Genomic DNA, 20,423 nt, shown 5'->3' on the forward strand with positions numbered 1-20,423 from the left:
AGGTTGCAATAAGAAAAAAGTGCCATTTTTGTATACTTTTAAATAAAAGAAACTATTCCTGCATTTCTCGATGTAAATAAATGCAGTTGAATAGTAGCTGGTTTCCAAGAGAAGCAATTTTACTTGATTCTTCTCTAACACTACTTTTCTGAACTCGAATGCAATAGATAGTGGAACATTAGTTGCAAAAAAAAGTTTTTGGTTCCTTCATCCTCTTTTTTTTTGGGATCACTAGATGATCAGTGGCAAGAAGCAGGTGAAGCGGCTATAAACAAGGAGGCGTATTCACGCGCCGTGGCCACGCCCACGTGTCAGCCGCCGCTTCCGTGTTTACACACCCACACACACTCACACACACGCAGACGGAGAAAAACACGGGAGGCAGCGGCGGCCGTCGGACCGATGTTTACCGAGCAAGCATAGAGGGGAGGTGCGGAAAGTGACAGGCACACTGGAGGATCGGTGTATGGTGAGACGCAGGTGATTCCAGGCTGCCACCATCGCATTTCACAGCGGAATGTTCACTCGAAGAGGGCATGGAGACGTCAAGAAATCTACACAGAAAGTTCTGGACCCAAAGAAGGATGTGCTGACCCGGCTCAAACACCTCCGGGCGCTGTTAGGTGAGTTTAAACCCGCCGGGTTTCGGGGATGCTGCTGCCGCCGCCGCCACTGCTCCATCGCCGAGGCTAAGCTAAGCTAGCTAACGTCAGACAAGGCGTCAGGTTAGCTGACAGCCTGTAGGGCTAGCTCCTTCCTCTGGCTCGCTGACAGGTAGCACGCTGTCGCTCCATGACAAAACGCCTGACCATCGCTTGCGTGAATATTTTTTTTGCAGTGCATTGATATGAGAAAAGTGTGGAGCGTGGACACCTGCTAACACACGCTAGCTCCCTTGCGGCTAGCTAGCCTGGCATTGCTAAGTGATGCAGAGCATCATCAGTCTCCCAGAGGCAGATGCCCACCACCACCTTTGTTTGTCATTGTTTTGTTTGTCATCGTGATCATCTGTAAATGTAGCAATAAGCCCGAGCAGCACAGTCAGAAGTCTGTCTTTTGAGGATTCAGACTGAAGTGAGATCAGAGCTCTTTTCTGACTCTGTGCTCGGCTGCATCAGGCTACATCACCTCTGAGATGTAGGATTTAGGTGATGAATTGAAATGCAATACTTCTGCAGTGTTTGGGTCCTTTGTTTCTCTCATTAGACTAGGAAGTGCTGCCTTTATGGCAGCCATAAAACTGCTTGGTATTTGTTCTCACTTTGTCTTCTTGCACCATCCAGACTGTCTGTGTTTGTCTGACTTGTGCTGCACATCAGAGTGTTTTGTTAAGCTTGTTGAAATCATAAATATCTTATAAAGGCTCTCCTCTGGCTGAATATGGGGTCGAGTTTGCAGGGTGTTTATAACAATAATAGAAATTGATTATGACTGTGTAACATAGACAACTTGCAATGAGACTACCTCTGTTGGTGCTTGTAACTAAAACTCTTGCTATTTTCAGTGAATCACAGACAAATTGGGGTCACCGCACTCTTTTGGAAAGTGTGGAGATGCACTGAGTTGTCAATTGGGAATCGTGAAGTACAGAACTGCAAGTGATTCGTTAGAAGTGGAGAGTTTTGGTCAAAGTGGGCAACTCAGACGTTTTTTTTCTCTCTCTGGCTCTTGTAAAAATCAACTTCTGGGAAATGCAGTTTCGTTAGTTGTGCAATCTTTGCTGGCGTGTGCTTCCATGATTATGACATATTGTACCTGCTGTGCAGAGTCAGTGTGTATATCAAAGGAGACGAGATCTCTGCAATTGAAGTTTTAATCTTTGTTTGATCAAAGTTTGTCTCATGCATGCCACCTGAAGCCTGGCTATAGTGTTGCACTGTCAGGTTTGGCCATTTCTGCAGCTCTGTTCCATCTGTTGCACCCGCTGCCTGCTTCACAGTGTCTGGAAGCATTGACAGAAACTGACAGGGGGCATTTTGGTCAGATCTTTCTGCTCATTTCACACCTTCAATGTCAAGACCAGAGCAGCCAAGGTGGAGGTCAGCCCGGCGCTCTGCGTGTCCTCTCGTGTTTTTCTTTCCTTCATGTGCTGCTGAAGATAAGCCCTGGCTGTTTGTCCGGCAGCTGATAGCAAGGCAGGTCCTGTTGATGTTCCCCAAAGTGCCAGATTTCGCTGTGCTTTCAGCGAGGGAGGGAAGGATTTCCTCCTGGTGCTGCTGGTTCCTGTGTGGGGCAGGAAGCACTGATGAGAGACGGGGTGCTGTGGAGGACAGGACAGGGACTTGGAACGGGTTTGAGCTTTTTTTTTCATTGCCACAGTGTTTTTAAAACCAGGAAATCATGTTTTTAATATTAGTCACAGGAGAGGCATTTACAGGTGTTGAAAACTTAATGGATCTGGTTCCTTTCTCATGATTGCAGAAGGGCTGCAGTCCTACTGTATTTTGTAGTGTTGAATAATAGTGTTTACCAGCAGTGAATTTAATTTCTGACTGTTGAACATGTCTGTAATTTTTCAAAAATTGTAGTTTATAGGTGTGACTTGTTTTTTGGTATTTTTGTTGGAGCCCCAGAATTGACTGTAAGCAAAGTTGCGGACCACCTCTCTGATATCTGAGTGGCCAAAACATTGCACAATGTTCTATTTTATGGTTCATTTTATGGTTTTCTTTGGCATGTGTGGATGGAAATATACAACATCAGAGTGGGCAAAGTCCCAGGACCTCTTGTGCTTCCTGATGTGCCCCCCCCCAGACCCAGGATCGTAGCCTCTGTTGTGACCCGATAGTGACATCCGTCATTTGAATTAGAGCTGTGTGACTCTCAAATTTAACGCTTGCCACTGTAACGGTGCCACCATGTCTGAATAAAATTTGTTTCAAGATGAGAGATCAATTTTATTTGGAAGCACAAACACATCAACATCGTCTGCATACGTGTTTATATTTATAGCAAATAAAATCATAATTGTAATAGCTGACAGTATTGTTGCCTGTTGACCTGATGTCGTTCAGCTCTTACTGGCGCACGAACAAAATGCGTCAAGCCGAAGTTGGACAGGCGCTCTGCAGTTTACAATTTGAATTTAGTTCTTTCTTTGTCTGTCAGGCTTTGCACCCAGGAGCAGAAATGTGTTAAGCCGGCTCGTTGAGTGTGACCATAGTATCGGTGGTATTGCATGGAGAAAGGGCGCTCTGCAGTCTGGGCTATTTTCTGAGTGGCCCCGTATTGGTTTTCTGCTCACTGAGCAGATCTGTGGGATAGAGTGTGAAAGCTGCTGCATGTTAATTTGCCGGTCATGCCTGGCTGCATTTGGCTGAGGTTGTTAATTACAGGAACTCAGCGAAACCACCTGATCGCTCACTGCTTGGCTTTACTGGTGGCTCGAAGAGCTGCTGTCTCTCCTGTGTGAAGTGTCTCTCGTCCACTGTCTCCGGTCGCTCTGGTGAACACTGCTGCCTCGATGACACCCGAGGTCACAGAGTGGGAAATCATCCACCGACTTGCGTGTACACAGGACTGTTTGTTTGCAGGAATACCCTCTAAATCCCAAAGCTGGGGATTCACGTTGTGCAGTCAGCTATAGATCTGTGCAGTCAGCTATAGATCAGGCTCTGTTATTGTAAGCAGTCGTTGTTGGACTTAAAGCTTTGGACCCAGTGAGTCGGACAAATAACTAAATCATCCTGTTATCTGAATATCTCCATGCCAAGTGGCCGTTTGTTTGCTTTTGTTCTCTGGAGCTGCTCCTTACAGGCTCAGCTGGTGTTAGCTTGGGGACAACAGTGAATGCGTGCTGGTGTTGCTACTTAAAACAGTGTGCTGTGTTTGCTTGTGGGTGAAGATGTCTGAGGTAAAAAAAAAAAAAGAAGTTTTTAAAGTGGGTTTTCTGTTCATCTTTCAGAGGAAATGAAATATGGTGTCATTCCTCTTTACCTTTTCTCTGTGCGGGCTCTCGGTGTTGTGTGGGTCAGGGTCAACTGAAAGTGCTGCTGTTAAAAGAGGAAATCACAAGTTGAAGCAGCCCGAGGAACAATGAGCACAACACTGGAAGGGCTCTCAAGAAGGTCCTCCGTGTGGCTGAAGTAAAGCCTGAGATCACTCGACTTCTGGTTCTCCTCTTTTTGTAAAACACTCAGGTCAGACTGGGGAACAGCCTCAGCCTCTTATCCTCTTTTATCTCGCACTATATAGGCAAGATATCAACACTTAAAAGGTACTGCGCTTCAGTGTTGTGGAAGAATATCTGACTGAACTCTCATTAAAGGTACAGCATGTTTTATTTTTAATTAAACTTTGAACAGTGAGCTACTTAAAAGAAACACTATTGTTTGTATTAGCGTCTGGGTTTTTACTGAAGTGAGAAAGCTCACCAGCTTGATCTGCCTCCAGTCTTGTAAATCTGGCATCTCCTCTGTCATCAGTTCAATAAAACCATCAACAATTAAGAAGCCGGGGCTCATAAATACAAATAATAAACTCATACGCTGGACAGAGTATAAACTCAGTACTACACTACAGTGACTCAGTATTGCCACTGATCTACAAACATTGCATAAATTGTGTTGCATATTGCACCCTGAAGGGATTTTACCTACTCTTTGTTGTATTAAAGCTCTCATTTATTGACTAAACCAAAAATAGTGGCAATTAAATGTAACTTACAGTGAGTTATTATCAATAACCTAACCAATGGTGAGAGTTGGGAGGTCTATTTGTCGTGTTTTTTTTTTTTTGTTTTTTCCTGATTTCATTGCTCAAACATTTGGTGTCTTAGTTTAGCATTTGCAGCAATTAGTAATGTCATCCAGTGTGACTTTAAAATCCAAAACAACTGAACATGAAAGGATGGAGAGACTGAGGTTCTACTTAGAGACTATGTGGTGCCGATCTCTTCATTTTAAGCCAAGACAATGTTTGACGGGGAATTCACCATCAGGTGTTTGTCATCAGGAAAACAGCCCTGGCTATGGCCCTGTGGTGGAAAACCAGATGACTAGTTTTATGAGAAAAGTCAAAGGTAGGGAGAGGTTAATGAATAAACGGTAGGCTCTGAAAAGACTGCTTTAACAGGTTGCACCTGCAAGGCTACAGGATTATTTAAAAACTATTGTCTTGAGAAGCGTTCTTTGAAAGGTGTTCAGTCAAGTATTTCAGGATTTATTTTTTTTTTCAAACTGAATTGCAATCTACATTTCCCCACTTTGATTCGTGTTAAAATGGATCAGACTCTGTGATTCAGAGCTGATTCATCATTATCATCATCACTGAGGTGACATATCAAGATCAAGTCGTGATCCATGTTAATCAAATGTCCATGTCCCCACGGCTCACCAGAAGCTCTCTCTCCTCCATATTTTACCAGTTCAGCCACATTATTGCAGAATTTTCAACGATCCCGGTCAGTCTTCAACCTCACGAACTGTTCATACAGCTGTTGATCAGCGCCCGACAGATGTTCGTGTTGGTGTATCCTGCTCCCCTGGATCGATGTGGAAATGACTTCAAACTAATGTATCATAGAAAGAGTTGCAGGTCTCAGATACGCGTTGATAATCTTTAAAATAACTTCCCTCTGTTTATGCGTGAGGCTTCTGAGCTTACAGGGTTAAGATAAGCATTTTCGAATATAAAGAAGTCCTGTGCTGTGCTCCCTCGGTCATTAGAATTGCAAATGTTGCCGGGATAAAGCAGAGGAGACGGGTATTGAGTTCCATCATCATCTGTTCGATCCCTACACGGCATGGTGACGCCACAGATATTACTGCTATGTGTTGTTTTTTCGTGATCATTCCTGAAGTGGCAGTTTGTCAACATCAGTAGCATGTTCACTCAGGTCACAGATTTCACAGGATGTCATTCTGAGTGAAGGGAGACTCTGAGTACCTGTTTTTTTTTAAAGCATCGGAAGGCTTGATGAGTCATTTACTACATCTTCCCCTATGCCATTTGCAAAAGTGTCCTTTTGGAACTGGTCCAAGTAACTATAAAAAAGCAAAAGTGCCATCGACTTTTGTAATAAAAGCTTGCATAGTTAACATCTCTAATGTGTTATATCTCTATGCTGGGCCCTGCCTTGCTTTTTCTGTATCACTGTCATGTGTCTCAGAACCTTTGAATTCTGACATGCGATAAATCACATGCTGTTGAAAGAGAGGCCTTTTTTTTTTTTTTCTTTGAAACACGCAGTAAAGCACCACTCCCCCGTGCCCTGCTGGAGATGGTGAGTCTGATTTGAACACAGCAGTCGCTGAAAAAACCAGTCGGTCGAGTCGGGCTGTTTACTGGTCCTACTTTGACTGTGTAATAGACCAAACCTAAACTCAGACCTGCACTTCACTCTGGCACATTATCAAGAGTCGATCGCACAGTGGATTTACACTTTGTTACCTTTCTGAGAGAAAAGCTCCCACTAATCTTTAGCGGATTTAGAACCAAAGGAAAATAAACACTTAACTTTGGATTATGGTTTTAAAGTTTGCTGCCCTCAAGTTTTTGAAGAGCACAGTAATGATATTTGTGGAAACGAGGAATACTTGGGAGGAGTATTTTGTGATGGGAACACACCTAGCATCCTTGTGACCTGCTATAAAATCTGACATTTGATCTCTTTCCAGAACGGATGAACAAGGAAGATATCACTATATCGGATCACTTATTTTGCCTCTGTCTGGAGGAAATCTGTTAAAAGTGAATTCAGTTTGAAGAAAAAGAGAGAAAGTTGCCAGTTTAGCAGCTCTTTAGAGTTCAGCTGCTGCGGTACGCCACTCTCTAATGTGTGGGCTCAGACTGGGCTGGGGTCAGGCTTTGCCAATTCTAGCATGACTGCTTCTCCACTGCGCTCTGTGTCGACCCATAGGCTCCAATCTGTTGCACAGCGAGACTCTGAGTGCAAGTGGAGAGGCATTCATGCAGCGTTTGGCACAGTCACATCGTAATGAAATCACATGCACCGAAAGTGATGTGATTGCAGAAATGAGCCAGTTCATTACATTACCGTTCCATGCTTTTTAATGCACTGATCCCTGAATGGCATGTTGTAACTTGACACTTTATCCAAAGCAGCATTTTACATTTTTTTTTGTGTCGTTACAAGCCTGTTGGGATTTCACCATAAAGACAGCGAAGCTATCGCATGCAGGCATGTGTGCTCAGATATGAATTGTGGCTCATGCTTTGCTCTAGTACCTGGCAGTATGTTAATCATTCTCTGTGAATACATTACCCGGAGAGGGTAGCGCTTAGCATAAGCAAGCAACTATTAATGTTTTCTTCTGATTAACTATGGCGGCTTAAAATCGCCCAGCTTAATGCAGACTTACAAAGCACTGTACTAAAAGCTTTGTTGGAGAAATTAACCCAGAAAAGGTAATTATAGAGCTAATATAGAGGCAAAATGTATTGTGAGTGCGTATTTAAATTTTTATGTGTATCAAAATTTTGTGTTTGAATGCTGTGAGTACTGACTGAAAACCAAGAGGTCCAGATCAGGTGCAGATGAAGGCAGGAGCTTTTACAAATCCTTATAGATGCACAAATATCAGTTCACTCATACGAAACACTGCACACATGCAACTGTCATTATACACACACAAATATCAAGAAGGAGTGTGTCTAAAGAAATTGAGTTATGCACACAGCTCTCCACACAGTTTATTTTACTACTATTTACTGCCCCAGATAGAGGCCTCTTGTCACTATGGACAGAGAAAAGTTATTTTTCTACTGTTGACCCCCTGATAAGGAGCAACCAGTTTGTCCCGGAGTGCTGAATCATGAGTGACATCTCCAGACGAGCACGACTTGGCGCATTTTGAGCAGTATTAAAAGCAGCTGTGTGTTATCATGACCCAAACGTCCCCATACCGACTGCTACCTATTGCATCATGTGATGGGCTCAACAGATTTATGATTAACCTTGTTTTACTGTGGTCAAATGTCGGCCGTTCCTGGGTCACGAGGTACTTTCAGCTGCTGACATGTACTCTTTTTTTGTCACATCTTGCTTTTTTTTTTTTTTTTTTTTTTTTTTTAACAGATGTAATGTATTTTCAGGTATACTCAGGGCTCGAATATCCTTGAAGGTCTATGTTCTTATTGTTCACTTGGTATTTGTTGATTTGTACTTGACCTCTATTTTGTGGCCTAATTTTCTAACAGTTTTGTCTGATTCTGTTAGCTGCAGTCTGTTGTCGTTGCAAAGAGGACAGTGCTCAGAAAGCAGTCAAATTTAGCATTGTGTATTCAGGTCTAGTGTATCATATTAAGTCTTTACCTTCAACAAAGTTCGGTGAACGCAGGTCTTGCGAGGTCACTGTCATTATGAGCTGCTTTGTCGTTTCACACTGGGCAGGATCACAGTGTCTCCGGGTAAATGATACCAAATTGGCTTGGCTACACCTGTTTTTTCGCTCCAGTGGAGCTATTGTATGGCTTTTTTTTTTTTCCTGACACAGCCTACGTGCTATCTTGGTTTTGTGAGAGGACATCTCTGCAAACCTGCATTGTGTGGTGAGGGATTTGTGATGAATCGACCTGACTAATGGCAGATCTACTACTACTGTACATGAATAAAGCACAAAATAGTTTTTAATGACTAATATTTCTGTCCCTGACTGGCAGACAGAATTATTTAGATGACAGCTCATGTGCATCCCTACTTGAAACCAGGTTTCTCTGCATTGCAAGTGTTGGAAGTCACTTGAATCAAGACACTTGTGTTATTTTCATAGTTTGTTTGCCAAGAATATCATAACCACTCATACTTTACTTGTCTTTTCAAAACCCAAAATGCAATTCATATGTTTACCTTTTTAATAGGGGGGATTTTGTTGCCTGTATTGTGATAATTGTGTGCTCCATGTAGCAACTGAACAGAAACAGTTTAGTAATTTGAATCAAACTTTGGAGAAGTCCTTTGTAACATAACCCCTCTCAGTGTCTCCTTGGGTCTCCCTCATGTGTCTGACTAGATCGAAAACAAAAGCTTTTCCCTGTTATTTAAAACTATCAATATCCTACTCTGTCTTCTGTCGGTCTGTTTGGTCCCTCTTTGTTTTCAGCGGACCAGTTGTGAGGGAACGTGCCATTTATGGGGCGCCCATCCGCTGCCACCCCTTATTTCCACTGAGCGTTGGCACCCCCGAGGCATCCCTCTGCCGGGGCTCTTAAAGAGACCTCTGTGTCTAATCTGAGCATGCAGCCAAAGAGACGTGGAAGTCCTTTCTCTGTCCTCGGCTCCTTTCTGGCAAGAATATAGTGCACCTGCAGTGTTCGCCAGCCCAGAACTAATGCAAATGAGTGTGTGTCTGATCAAAGGCTTGATTAGACTGCTTTTTGAGCAAGACATGGCGTATGAATGACTGGGCTTTAAGTGGTTTGAGCAGCATACATTGGAAGTTGCCTAGAGAGTTAAATATGCTTTGGCATAACCTTTGAACGTTCAGTGTGCGCTCCCTTTGTCTGTGTTGTATGCTGATTAAGTTTAAACAGGGGTGGGGTGGACAGAGCAGCCTGCCTGGTGTTTATGCAAATGTAGCAGGGACTTCAGCGGATAAGTTGACCTTCACCTGTTTGGCTAAGAAGCCCAGTGTGCGCACCGATGTGTGCACTCTCTTAGTGCTTGCTGGACAAACGCAGTTCATCATAATAGCAAGCAACCCGATAGACACTAATTGTTCTGTGGCAGCTTAAAATATTAAGACACTTTATATGGATAGCACATACCAAGAACAACCAATCCAAAGTTCAGGTGACCACACATGAAGGACAAAGAAAGGCAAAGTGATAACAAAGACAATGATCTAAAAAACAGAATAACAATAAACTAAACAAGTAAATCCAATACAAGAATTTTAGATAGATTGCTGGATCAAACAGAGAAGGCTTTATCCCTGTGTTGGAGGAGGAAAAACAAGTTGCAGTCATCCAACACTTTTGTGGGAGCTTGTTGTGTTTGTAACTTCACCCACAAGAAGGAAGTGCTCTTCTTGATGGGAAGTTGTTGTGCACCAAAGGCATGCAAAAGAGCTGTAGACCGTGCCCTGGGTGGCAGGGAGAGCTCAGAGGCGTCATACTGATGTGAAACACCAAGCAGTTGCGACAAAATAACATCATTTTAATGGTTTTCTCTCTCATTGTGCTATTTGGAAATGACAAGCTGCTATTATATGCTGTTATGAAACAATACTGCGGTAATTTGCTTCACCAAACTACAACGTCGCGGCCCTCGGCTGCGGCTGCATGTTATTATTTTCCAGCTGGTCTTCTGACACGGGGGTGGAACATCTGCCCTTCGCTGACAGTTAACAGGAAGCAGATCACAATGGAGAACAGTGTCATCCAAACCGAATCTGCCATGGCTGGTGCATTTGACATGCGCCTATTAATCCCACTGTAGAATTAATATGCAGGTCCTCAAATCCATGAAGCTATTTTTAGGAGGATGAGGATGATTGTTTGGACAGTTTATGGTTAACGATAAAACCATTTTAATGATCACTTTTCAGGATTTTTTTTTTTTTTTTTTTGCCAATGAGCGTCACCTGAACATTTATATTTGTTTATTTTATTAGGAACACAATGTCCGTGACGATGAATTACTCCGTCTTAATAAAAATGTTATTGCGGACTAATAAATTAGTCTTTAAAAGAGAAAATGCTCCCAGATTGTCCAAATTTAGCACTGCATGTTCAGGCTCAGTGTGATTAATTCATACAGCCTTTACTTTGAGCAAAGTAATCACAGCACCACAGGGTCTCTGGGTAAAGGATATCACATTGACCTGTGAGTGGAGACCACCGCCAGCCGCAGCAGCTGTCTCTCCATGCAGGAAGTAATATCCAAATGATTTAGTTGAATGTGGTTGTGCATTGGTTGGTGGACACAGTCTACACCACCTTGTCTTCATTTTCTTGATGAAAATACTGAAAGACCCGGCAGCTCCAACTTCTCGCCATGCTGTTGTTAAACTGCATGTTGTTAAGTTACTCAAGCAATGCTGACAAACAGGCGTGTGTTTAATCATTTAGCCCACTAATCACACACGTACCTGCTGTTTACATAATGACAGTCGACTACCGTTGATGCCAAACTATGTGGCGCTGCAGAAATGGTTCACAACAGTTCAGTTTTCAGTCTTCCACTGACCAGTTCTGAAGATGATTTTCTGACTACAACATAAAATTTGTGATTTTAGCAGACACATTTTCTACTGTGAAAGGTCCTCAGTGGGCTTTGTTCATTTAAGGTTGTGTCAGAGTGTATTAGCTCAAGAACACAATTCTGATTTAAAATAGCTCAGCTTGAACCAGTCTGGTGATACGGTTATCATTTTATGATTAAGACATTTAAAACTCAAAATTGATTGGGGTTTTTTTTTTCTTCTAGTTTTATGTTCCTCTACAGTCACAAGATGTCAGATTGGTCTGTCTTGTTCCAACTGTCGTGCTGTGTTCATGAAAGGTGCTATATGAATGAAACAGAATCTAATGAAGTGATCTCAAAATTGGCTTGTTAATTTTTAGTTATTGGTGGATACGCTTGCACATCCTTGTGTTACTACTGAAGTGGGTTTTTTTTTTTCTTTCTTTCTTTTTGCCGAGGTGTTTTCAGGAGGTGAGACAGAGTTCCATTTTACTGGGCTGCAGACACCAGTTTAAGGCCACAAGGTTCCCTCCCACTCAAGAAGCCCTCTGCGATCCCAGTTTTCTTAAGCGTGTGCTCCTCGATGCCTCCCTGTTTTTTGACACAGGTATTTTGTTGAGGTGGGGGTGTCGGCTGAGGGACACCGTTATCTTGTGGAGGGCTCCGGGGATACAGTGTCATCCGCAGCATTCCCAGGGTCTGGAGAAACAGGTTCTGTCTCTTCCCATCCATGTGCTGTTATTTGATAAGTGGCTAAAAGCCATTGAGCGAAGGGTATCTGCATTGTACGACTTCACCCTTTCAGACAAACTTTTTCTCGGTTAAAAGCAAACCCTGGAGCAGCAGAAGGAACAGAGGACGGCTTCTCATCCTTTAGATCACTATTGCTGAAACAAGCCATCAGTAATGCACGCTGTAGCTGTTTGTCATTCCTGTCAATGGTTGAGATCGTAGCTCTGCTGCTGGATTTGATTCAGTAAACTCCAAACTCCAACCCTGAATGGACAAACTGTCTTTGTTTGAGTTTTAGCATTGGAAGGCTGATTTGTGTACTGTCAGGCTTCTCCAAGAATAAGGTTTGTGTCCACCTGAGATGCTTGCTTGCTGTCAGAAGTCTTGTGATCTCCAATAAAAGATGCTTTTTTTTTTTTCCCCTCCCCTTCCCCTTAAGGCCTCTTCCACTATCCGTCATGCTCCAGTGACTGGTTGGGGGTATTTGAGCAGATGGGGAGCAGTGAGTCTGAAGGCTGGAAAGCTCAGTGTGACAGGCTCGGATAGCTGTGTGACATGCAGCATGACATCTGAAATTGACTCACCCGCTAACAAGTCTTCTGCGCACGGCGGTATTCAAATTACACTCTGAAAAAGAGAATAATAGAATACCTGCATTTCCCCCTCTTCCTGTCTCTCCCACATGCACAAATAAAACACTTTTACTAGTCAACTTTTCGATATCAGCACAATGTTATGGGTTCCAGTTCAGTTTTATGGTATTTAAATTTTCCAGTTAAACGCTGATTGGTTTCTCTCAAGCAAACACGTGGCTGGCTCAGTTAGAGCAAAGGTAAAACAAGTTTTTTTTTTTCCATGGTTTAGTCAGTGAGGCTTAAGCCTTTGACATTAAGAATTGTTTTCTAATTATAGAACATAGGTCACAGCTTGTGTTTTCTCGCTGAAGAATTTTCAGGTGAATTTTTAAAAAATCGAAACGAGGCTGATGCAATTCCTCTCAGAGTTGGTTTATTGGAGCAGCTGTTTGTTGGTGTGCTTTGTCCTAATCCACCGAAGCCTGCAGAGTAAGCAGCATTCAGGAAAACAGGTTTGATCCAACAGGATCCTGCGTTCTTATTACTCAACAAAGACAAGGTTATTAATAGGGTTATACACACAGCTGGGCGATATATTTTTAGATTCACGTCTAATAAAGAGCGGAACGCTGTAGAGTTCCTGAAAGCTTTGTCAGCAACATTCAGCAATTAAATAGATTTTGTCTTCGAGTGTTGTTTGTCAGGGTCTAACCGGGAGTTCATTCTCTCCGGTTGACTTCATCTCCAGTGCAAATCCCCACCGGACTTTCAGCCAGGTGTGTCATTGCAGAACAGCTTATCTTTTCATGTGCACACACTCCTGAGCCAGTTCAGCCCATTCCAAAAATACTGGGATGAAAACAGTCTCATTTAAGTAGAATATTTACTAGACATATTTCATGAAAGCACACCAGCTTGATGAGACTTTGCCCTCATCCACTATCCAGTGTTTTGCATCAATACACACATCCATGCATAATACATGCTGCTTCATCCAATTTGAGGTCACGGGCAGGTGTGTGACCAGATCACTGCATGGTTTAATGTTTCTCTGCCGGTCTCCAGTGTGTGCCTGTGAGAGTGTGTGTGTTCATGTGTGTCGGAATGTGCTTAAATCTGATTTTAGTAGGTGTGATTAGTTTAATGCCCGAGGGAAGGAATATTTAATGAGGTGTAGCTTTCTCTGAGAATTTAAAGCTTGTGCAGTCGGTGTTCGTGTTCCTCGGTGTGAAAGTCAGAGTAGCATCTACAGCGCAACTGAGAGGTTAAAAATAGTAAATGGGCTTCACTTAATAGCGTATTTTACCTCTCCGGCAGACTCAAAGCACTCTACACACACACACGCACACACAGCCAACCTTGGGTTTGGAAAAAACAATGTTTCAACAACTGATCCACATCACCCATTTTTCTGCGGTTGATTGTCTTCAATGTAATTTTAGAGAAAAAAAAAGCATGAGTGCATGAACTCATTTGTTGTCATTGTTACAGGTAAACTTTTCAGCTTCCAAACATTAAGCTTAGAGTGACATGAGGAAATTAATTCACCTAGAAAAGCAAAACTGTCCCTTAAATAGCCTTCATATGAGTTCATTATTCCATGTGATTACCTACCCAGCCCTGACTGTCAGTTTCAGTGTAATACTTTAATTACACTGCCTTCTTCTTCTCAAAAAGCCTTTTTCTGTTTCCTGGAATTTTCTTTTGATGTTTTGCTGATTTTTTAAATGTCAGAAGTGTCCAACTGTTTTAGTGCAGGAGACAGACACTACCTGAAATGTCTCAACAGTGAGTAGTGCAATCTGAAAACATGTAGTGTTAAACTAAAGGCTGACGCATGAATTTTGCGTACATGTTTTCATGAACTTCTGTGGTTTTTCCTGGCAATATAGGTAATTTTCAATTGTGGGTTTCAGTATGATATTATGCCCAGTGACCCTTTTGGATAACATTATGGATACCAGTTACTGAAATAGTAATTATTTTTTTTCTTTTCAGTTTTTACCCACGTGCTGCATGTTTGATGTTCATGTCCAACTGGAAGCAAACCTCACTTTTGACTTGAGTTTTGCCTCTTTTGCTATCTCTGCTTTGATCTCAAGGTAGAGATAAGTCATGTGAGTCTTTTTGTCACAAACATGTTCATCATTCCAGCACTCCCTGGGAGCTGGACAGCTTCTGGTTGCCTTCCAGTTTGCCATGTGTTGGAGGGAAAACTGCGACAGAAGGTGAACCTTAATTGCTGTGTTTTTGCCAGAAATCCTCCTGGCCTATATTTGATTATTCAGATCAGCCTCATCTCCACTTGTATAAGCTTGGTCAGTGATGGCCATTTGTTACATGTGGAATTAGGGATGTTGTCAGTTTAGTAAAACTGTACATAACTGACTGGAAGATACAATTAGTGCTACTCTCAACAAAAAAACTAAAGGTTTTGACTTGAGAAAGTGTTGAACATACTCCTCGGTTTAGAATCATTCAGGAAACAGAAGTGGATCTTTCACCAGGATAATGATCCAAAGCCTCGCAGCTGCCTGCTGGAAGTCTTCTCCTCCGGGGAGACAGTCGTTCTTAGAAGAGCCCTCTCAGAGCGCTGACCTAAATCCCAGAGAGCACCTGTGGGACGGAGAAGAAAATGTCAGTTGTCTGTTCTTTAGTGTGGATGAACTGGAAGCTGTGCTGGCTGCTGAAAGTTGCTGATTGCGTGCCAGAAGTGTCAAGCGGTTGTGCTAGATAAAGAGCTGGCAGAACAATCGTTTACCGTCTTAGGTGGAGCCGCTGTGCAGTTTTCAGAAACTATTGTCTTTATTTTCAGATATTCTATCATTGTTTTGTCTTGGAATTATCCTTATAAATTACATTCTGTTGGCTCGCATTGCATTTTTTTAAGTGCTTTTGCTAAAACACACTATTCAAACACCTCCATACTTCACTTGAACACGTGAAATGGCACATTGATGGGAGCTCGTGCAAAAAGATGTGCATAGATTCAGAAATTATTCCACCTCACAGAGAAAGATTTTACTGGAATAGTTTATCCTGCACTACTTCCTACACGGAGAGGGAATAATTTAAAAAAAATCATTGCATGTTTCTCAACATGTTTGCAAAGCTCTGCTAATAGTCAGTGGAGAGGAGTGGCTGAAACTGCAGCGGGTTAGGAAGTGAAGCAATCTGACTGTAAAATACATGCAATTTGCAGAATGGGAAGTCATCGGTGACGCTAAACACTCATTAAAGTGAGAGTAAACGTTCCTAGTGACTGAGATTTTAGCAAGCTTAATAGATGCAACACCATGCAATGTATATATATATATATTTTTTTTTAAATTTGGGGTTAGACGGTCGATTGATTCAGAGTTGACGAACCGCTATGTTGTACTCCAGCGCCCAACCATGACGAAGTTAATCTGCATGTCACCACCTGTGCTTTCAGAAAATAAACAAAGCTGACTGAGAATGCAGTCGCTGCTTTTGGGTTTTTGTGTGTGAAGTTTTCTGGTCCAGAATTTCACCCATTTCAAAGCGATTGTTTCACTTGCTGTAGCGAGGCAGCGGTCATGAAATGTGTCACACTGTTAAATAAAAATCTCACTCTGTCTGTGGTTACCAGAGCAAGACGGACCTGTTTCAATTCAAACACAAGACCACAGACTTCAAGCCACAAAAATAGATCTGACCATCACCATTGTCGTCTTTCATCTGAGATTGCAGCTTTACAGCTGAATTTACTGATAGAAGACGGACACGATGAGGAGGCTTCGGGTATTTCAGTGTCAGTATGCAGGCAAACACATTCAGTGTTCGAGGTGTGCCGGTTTTTTACCGAACCAAAAAGCCCTTAATTTGGAAATTCATTCTATCTTCCTGAATCTGCTCCCAGTCTCACTTATGTGGAAGCCATTTGGAAACATTTCTGGTTCCCTGTTAATATCAGAGGATGGAAGTTCTGCTCAACAAATACGTGATCTGTTGTCTGTTTTATGAGGTTTGCTGTTGAACAGACTCTGAGACGTCACTTTTCTTACTCGGCCTAGAGGAGCAGTTTACCGGGGGATACATAAGAGAGTTTTAATCACTGACCTTGTCTCTTTTTTTTTTTTCTCCTCACAGATATCGACAAGAGTGAACTGAAGGCATTCTTTGAGAGCAACTGTTCTCAAATTTATTTTATCTTCTATGAAAATTTCATTACACTGGAAAGCAACTTAAAACAAAAAGGTGAGTATCAATTTTTTTTTTTTTTTTTTTTTTTTTTTGTTGTGCGCAAACTGCACTCACTGTTAAACTGCCACACAGCAGCGGTTCAATAATTAACCCTCTCCTTGCTCTGGATGGCACGCTTTACGGTGAAAGTTACTTTCCCTCTGCCCCACATTCTGGCAGTGATGAGCATATGAGCACTTAGCGAATCAATTTCTGGTTATATTCGGTCTATCTGTGGGGATTGAGCCTGCCTCCGCACTCAGGTGCATGATTCATTCCCAGTGGGAGTATGCCCTCCTGGTAACGCAAAAATCCTTTGAATTAGTATTGAGAAAATAGCCCATATTATTGTTACATTATTGATGACCTTAAAGCAATATAGCTGCAGGCTATGTGTTTAAAACCCGAGTTCTCAAAGTACGCTGTGTGTGTGTGTGTGTTTCAGGGAACAAATCTCAACGGGAGGAGCTGGACTCTATCCTCTTTATTTTTGAAGTAAGTCATCCACAGTTTTCTGTGCTGATTTCACTGTTTCAGTCGCTGACAGCAGCTGAAACCTTCACCTGTTTACTCCAAAACGCCAGGATGGAAATCTAGTTTCCATGGTGCCACGCTGCAACACTGGGTACTTCTTGTATTAATTATTTTTTTTAATTCTTAAAATGTAAGTGCAAATTACAGAAAGCACATCTTGTGACTCTTTGGGGAGCACATAGTAGCCGTATGGCTCCTCCCTCTTTTTTTTTTTTTTTACCTCAGCGTTTTCACGTCGCACATGCAGGTTAAAGTCCCCTACCTTGTTTTCCCACCTGACTCAGAAGGCAGCTCCAGTTTCCAATACAAACACTCCGCTCTCTGGTTACATTTGCTCAGGGAAAGGCTGCGAAGATGGCAGCAGATCAAAATGAGGCGCGAGGCCGTCTGGTCCGTTTGTGTGCGCGGTATGTCTTGTCCTAGTTTTTAATGAATCACCTGGGAACATTGTCAGACTGAATCCTCAAACGCTGTCCAGTATTAAGTCACTCCAGTTTAGAAAAGGCAAGCGGAGGATCTTGAAATTTTGCACCTATCTTTTTTAATCAATTCATGTTTGTTCTGCTAGCATGAAGATATTGTGCTGCTATCTTTCTTTAGCTATGGATTCCTAATTTGCAAGTCATCCATATCTCATGCAGCTTAGACATCATGGAAAAGATATTTTCTTGATATCATGCCTCATTTTTGGATCTGAGTCTTACTTGTTACACATAGCAGTCGATGCGGGACCATGCTTTGAATCCAGTTTTTGCAGACGTGTTTTCCAGCAGACTCTGTGTAAAATTTCACCTTTTACAGTTTTACGCTTTTTCAGTTCATAGATGGGCACATCTATAGCCACATCATCTGAAAGGAATAAAAAAAAAAAAAAAAAAAAAAAAAGTTCACAGTTATTTATATGTCTTTTGAATGGTGTCACAAATTGGAAGAATGGATGTCATCCGAGCAGGCTGGTGATCACCATGAGGAAGAAGCTCCAGGCTGTTGCGGCTGCGTATGGTTCCTCCACACGCTGCCAAAATTCCTGTTTGTTACAGTACATCAGTTGTAAAATTACCAATATGCCTTGTTTCCTCGTACTTGAGTCCGCTGACAGTCAGCAGCAAATCAAAGCTGTTTGGAATCGGTGGAGAGGATTTGGAAAATTTCTCTTTGGTGCAACCGTGCGATCCGCGTGCTCAGCTCTGCGGCTCATCCCACAAATGAAGGCTCCTTAAAAATGGGCTATCTAAAAGGGAATAAATCTGGCTTTTCAACAGTGTAACTGTTATTGCTTAGAAGCAATAAAGAAATAACCAAGTAAACATAAATTCCCTCTCTGTTTTTGTATTTTTTTTTTTTTTTTACTTTGTTACATCAGAAGTTAGTTTCCGTTTTGCAGAATTGGTGCCCTGTCTGTTTCGGGGAAATCAAAGCCAGCACACACCCAGTCATCTGACCTGTAAATAAAGCCTGGATTCATGCCTTCTCCATATTTATGGAGTCATCTTTTCAGAAAGAACTAATATTGAAAGCAGCTTAACCCTCATTTGTCCCCTTTTAGCCCCTGCCTGTGACGACGTGTGCTTTTACCCGTGCACTGAGAAGATAAGCTCGCTGAGAGTGGTGTGTACAGGACAGATACATGGACGCTTTGATCCTGAGCTCTGGGACACTGTGTGGACTTTTTTCTTTATGCCATATTAGATTAGGCGTGTTGGATCAGACGTTGGTCATGAATGTGTTATGAATGGATACATTTGCCTCCACTAATATACACAGCAGATATGTTATTGCTGCCTCTGTGTTATATAATGGAAGCAAGTGGCAGATGGAGGGAAAGATTAACCTAATAAGAGTACTTTGAGCATTGTGCAATCTCATATTGTTATGTGTTTTGGATGGCTAATGTTGAATTTAAAAGTCGTCATAAATCCAGTTTCTCCGTGCAGCGTAATGTCCTCTATCGGTGTGCATCATCAGTTTTCGCCAGAGGAGAAGTAAAGCTGGAGCAGCCTTTTGTCCTGCCGTCCTCGGAGGGTGTGTAGAGCAGTGTATGAATGGATAGTCGCTGGGACAAAACCCCTTTTGCGGCACAATGCTTTGTGACACACTTTAATGCTCCATGACAGGTTAAGATGAGCAGTACAGCTCAGCACAGCTGCTCCTGTTATTCTGTGTCGGTATTTTTCCCAAAAAGCCATATTTATGTGCTCAACACAGTCCCCTCACACACTCTCCATCACCTGAGACTCTGTGTGCTCAGATCCAGCTGACACATACAGTGCAGGTCTCCAGTGTGTTTTCTTTGAGCTGGCTGGTGTCCGGATTACTTACTGTCATGATGAGGTATGTGACCCCTTTTTTCGTGTTTTGCTGGTGGGGGGAGGGTGTGAGCCTGTTTGAGTAATGGATATCTAGAGGGGGGTAATCTTTTGTCCTTCTCCCTAAACTCTGCTGGAAGACTCCACCCCCACCTCACTGACAGCCATCGCCATTTCCTTGCCAGATCTTTGTGTCTGCTGCCACAGAGGCATCCAGGGTGGCAGCTGTTGATGGTGCTCAGACTGACACACAAGAGACCCCGTCTCTGTGAGAATGTTGAGGAAGCAGGACAGGAAAATCCAAACCGCTTCTTTTTTTTTTTTTTTTTTTTTTTTTTTTTTTTTACTGGGTAACTTGACACACAGAAATACTACAAAATAATAAATCTGTCACTACATAATGAGATAATTTTCAGATTTCTTTTGTTTTCAGTGTTTACAAAGTTCCTGTTGGCGTTTCAGTCTCATCTGTGCTGCTGTTTATTTCAGTGTTTGATACATTTTAAAAGTTCCTTAAATTTTTAACTCTATTATATAACATATGTGTATTTCTTATTCTAATTTACACTAAATCACCTTTTTCGATTTCTGTATTTAACTGTATATAAGCCAAGCTGTGGTAACCAAGCTGGGTCCCAGACCCCCTTGGAGGTGCCAGAGATCACAGGGGGGCTTGAGGCTTTGTCTGCTTTTGGATTGTTAGAATGAGATTGAAAACCGTTGTAAGAAGACGCTTTATGTAGTCCAGAGCAGACCGCGATGCTGCGCATTGCTTTATGTATTAATGAAATCGAGTATGCCCATCAGTGTTTGGTTTCACTGTGGATGTGGGAATCAGAACCACTGAGCTTGGTCATTGTCTTTTTTTGTTGTAATTTTCTCCATATTTGACCCACCCTGTGGCCCCCAGGGAGCTGCGGAAGG

The 20,423-nt window shown here is 42.3% G+C and overlaps 1 protein-coding gene across 4 annotated transcripts in view; it reads left to right on the forward strand.

Moving 5' to 3' along the window:
• Positions 1-328: 328 nt before the first annotated feature.
• The window catches only part of ralgapa2 (Ral GTPase activating protein catalytic subunit alpha 2), a 96,253-nt gene continuing 76,158 nt past the window's right edge, over positions 329-20,423 (forward strand). For all 4 annotated transcript variants that reach the window (XM_030117718.1, XM_030117721.1, XM_030117719.1 and 1 more), the window contains exons 1-3: positions 329-623; positions 16,567-16,674; positions 17,105-17,154. In XM_030117718.1, coding sequence (XP_029973578.1) covers positions 518-623; positions 16,567-16,674; positions 17,105-17,154 — 264 coding nt within the window. In that variant the 5' untranslated portion in view covers positions 329-517. The remainder of the gene's footprint in view (positions 624-16,566; positions 16,675-17,104; positions 17,155-20,423) is intronic.

This window comes from Salarias fasciatus, chromosome 19 (genome assembly GCF_902148845.1).
Source record: "Salarias fasciatus chromosome 19, fSalaFa1.1, whole genome shotgun sequence".
In the NCBI taxonomy this organism is placed as follows: Eukaryota; Metazoa; Chordata; class Actinopteri; order Blenniiformes; family Blenniidae; genus Salarias; species Salarias fasciatus.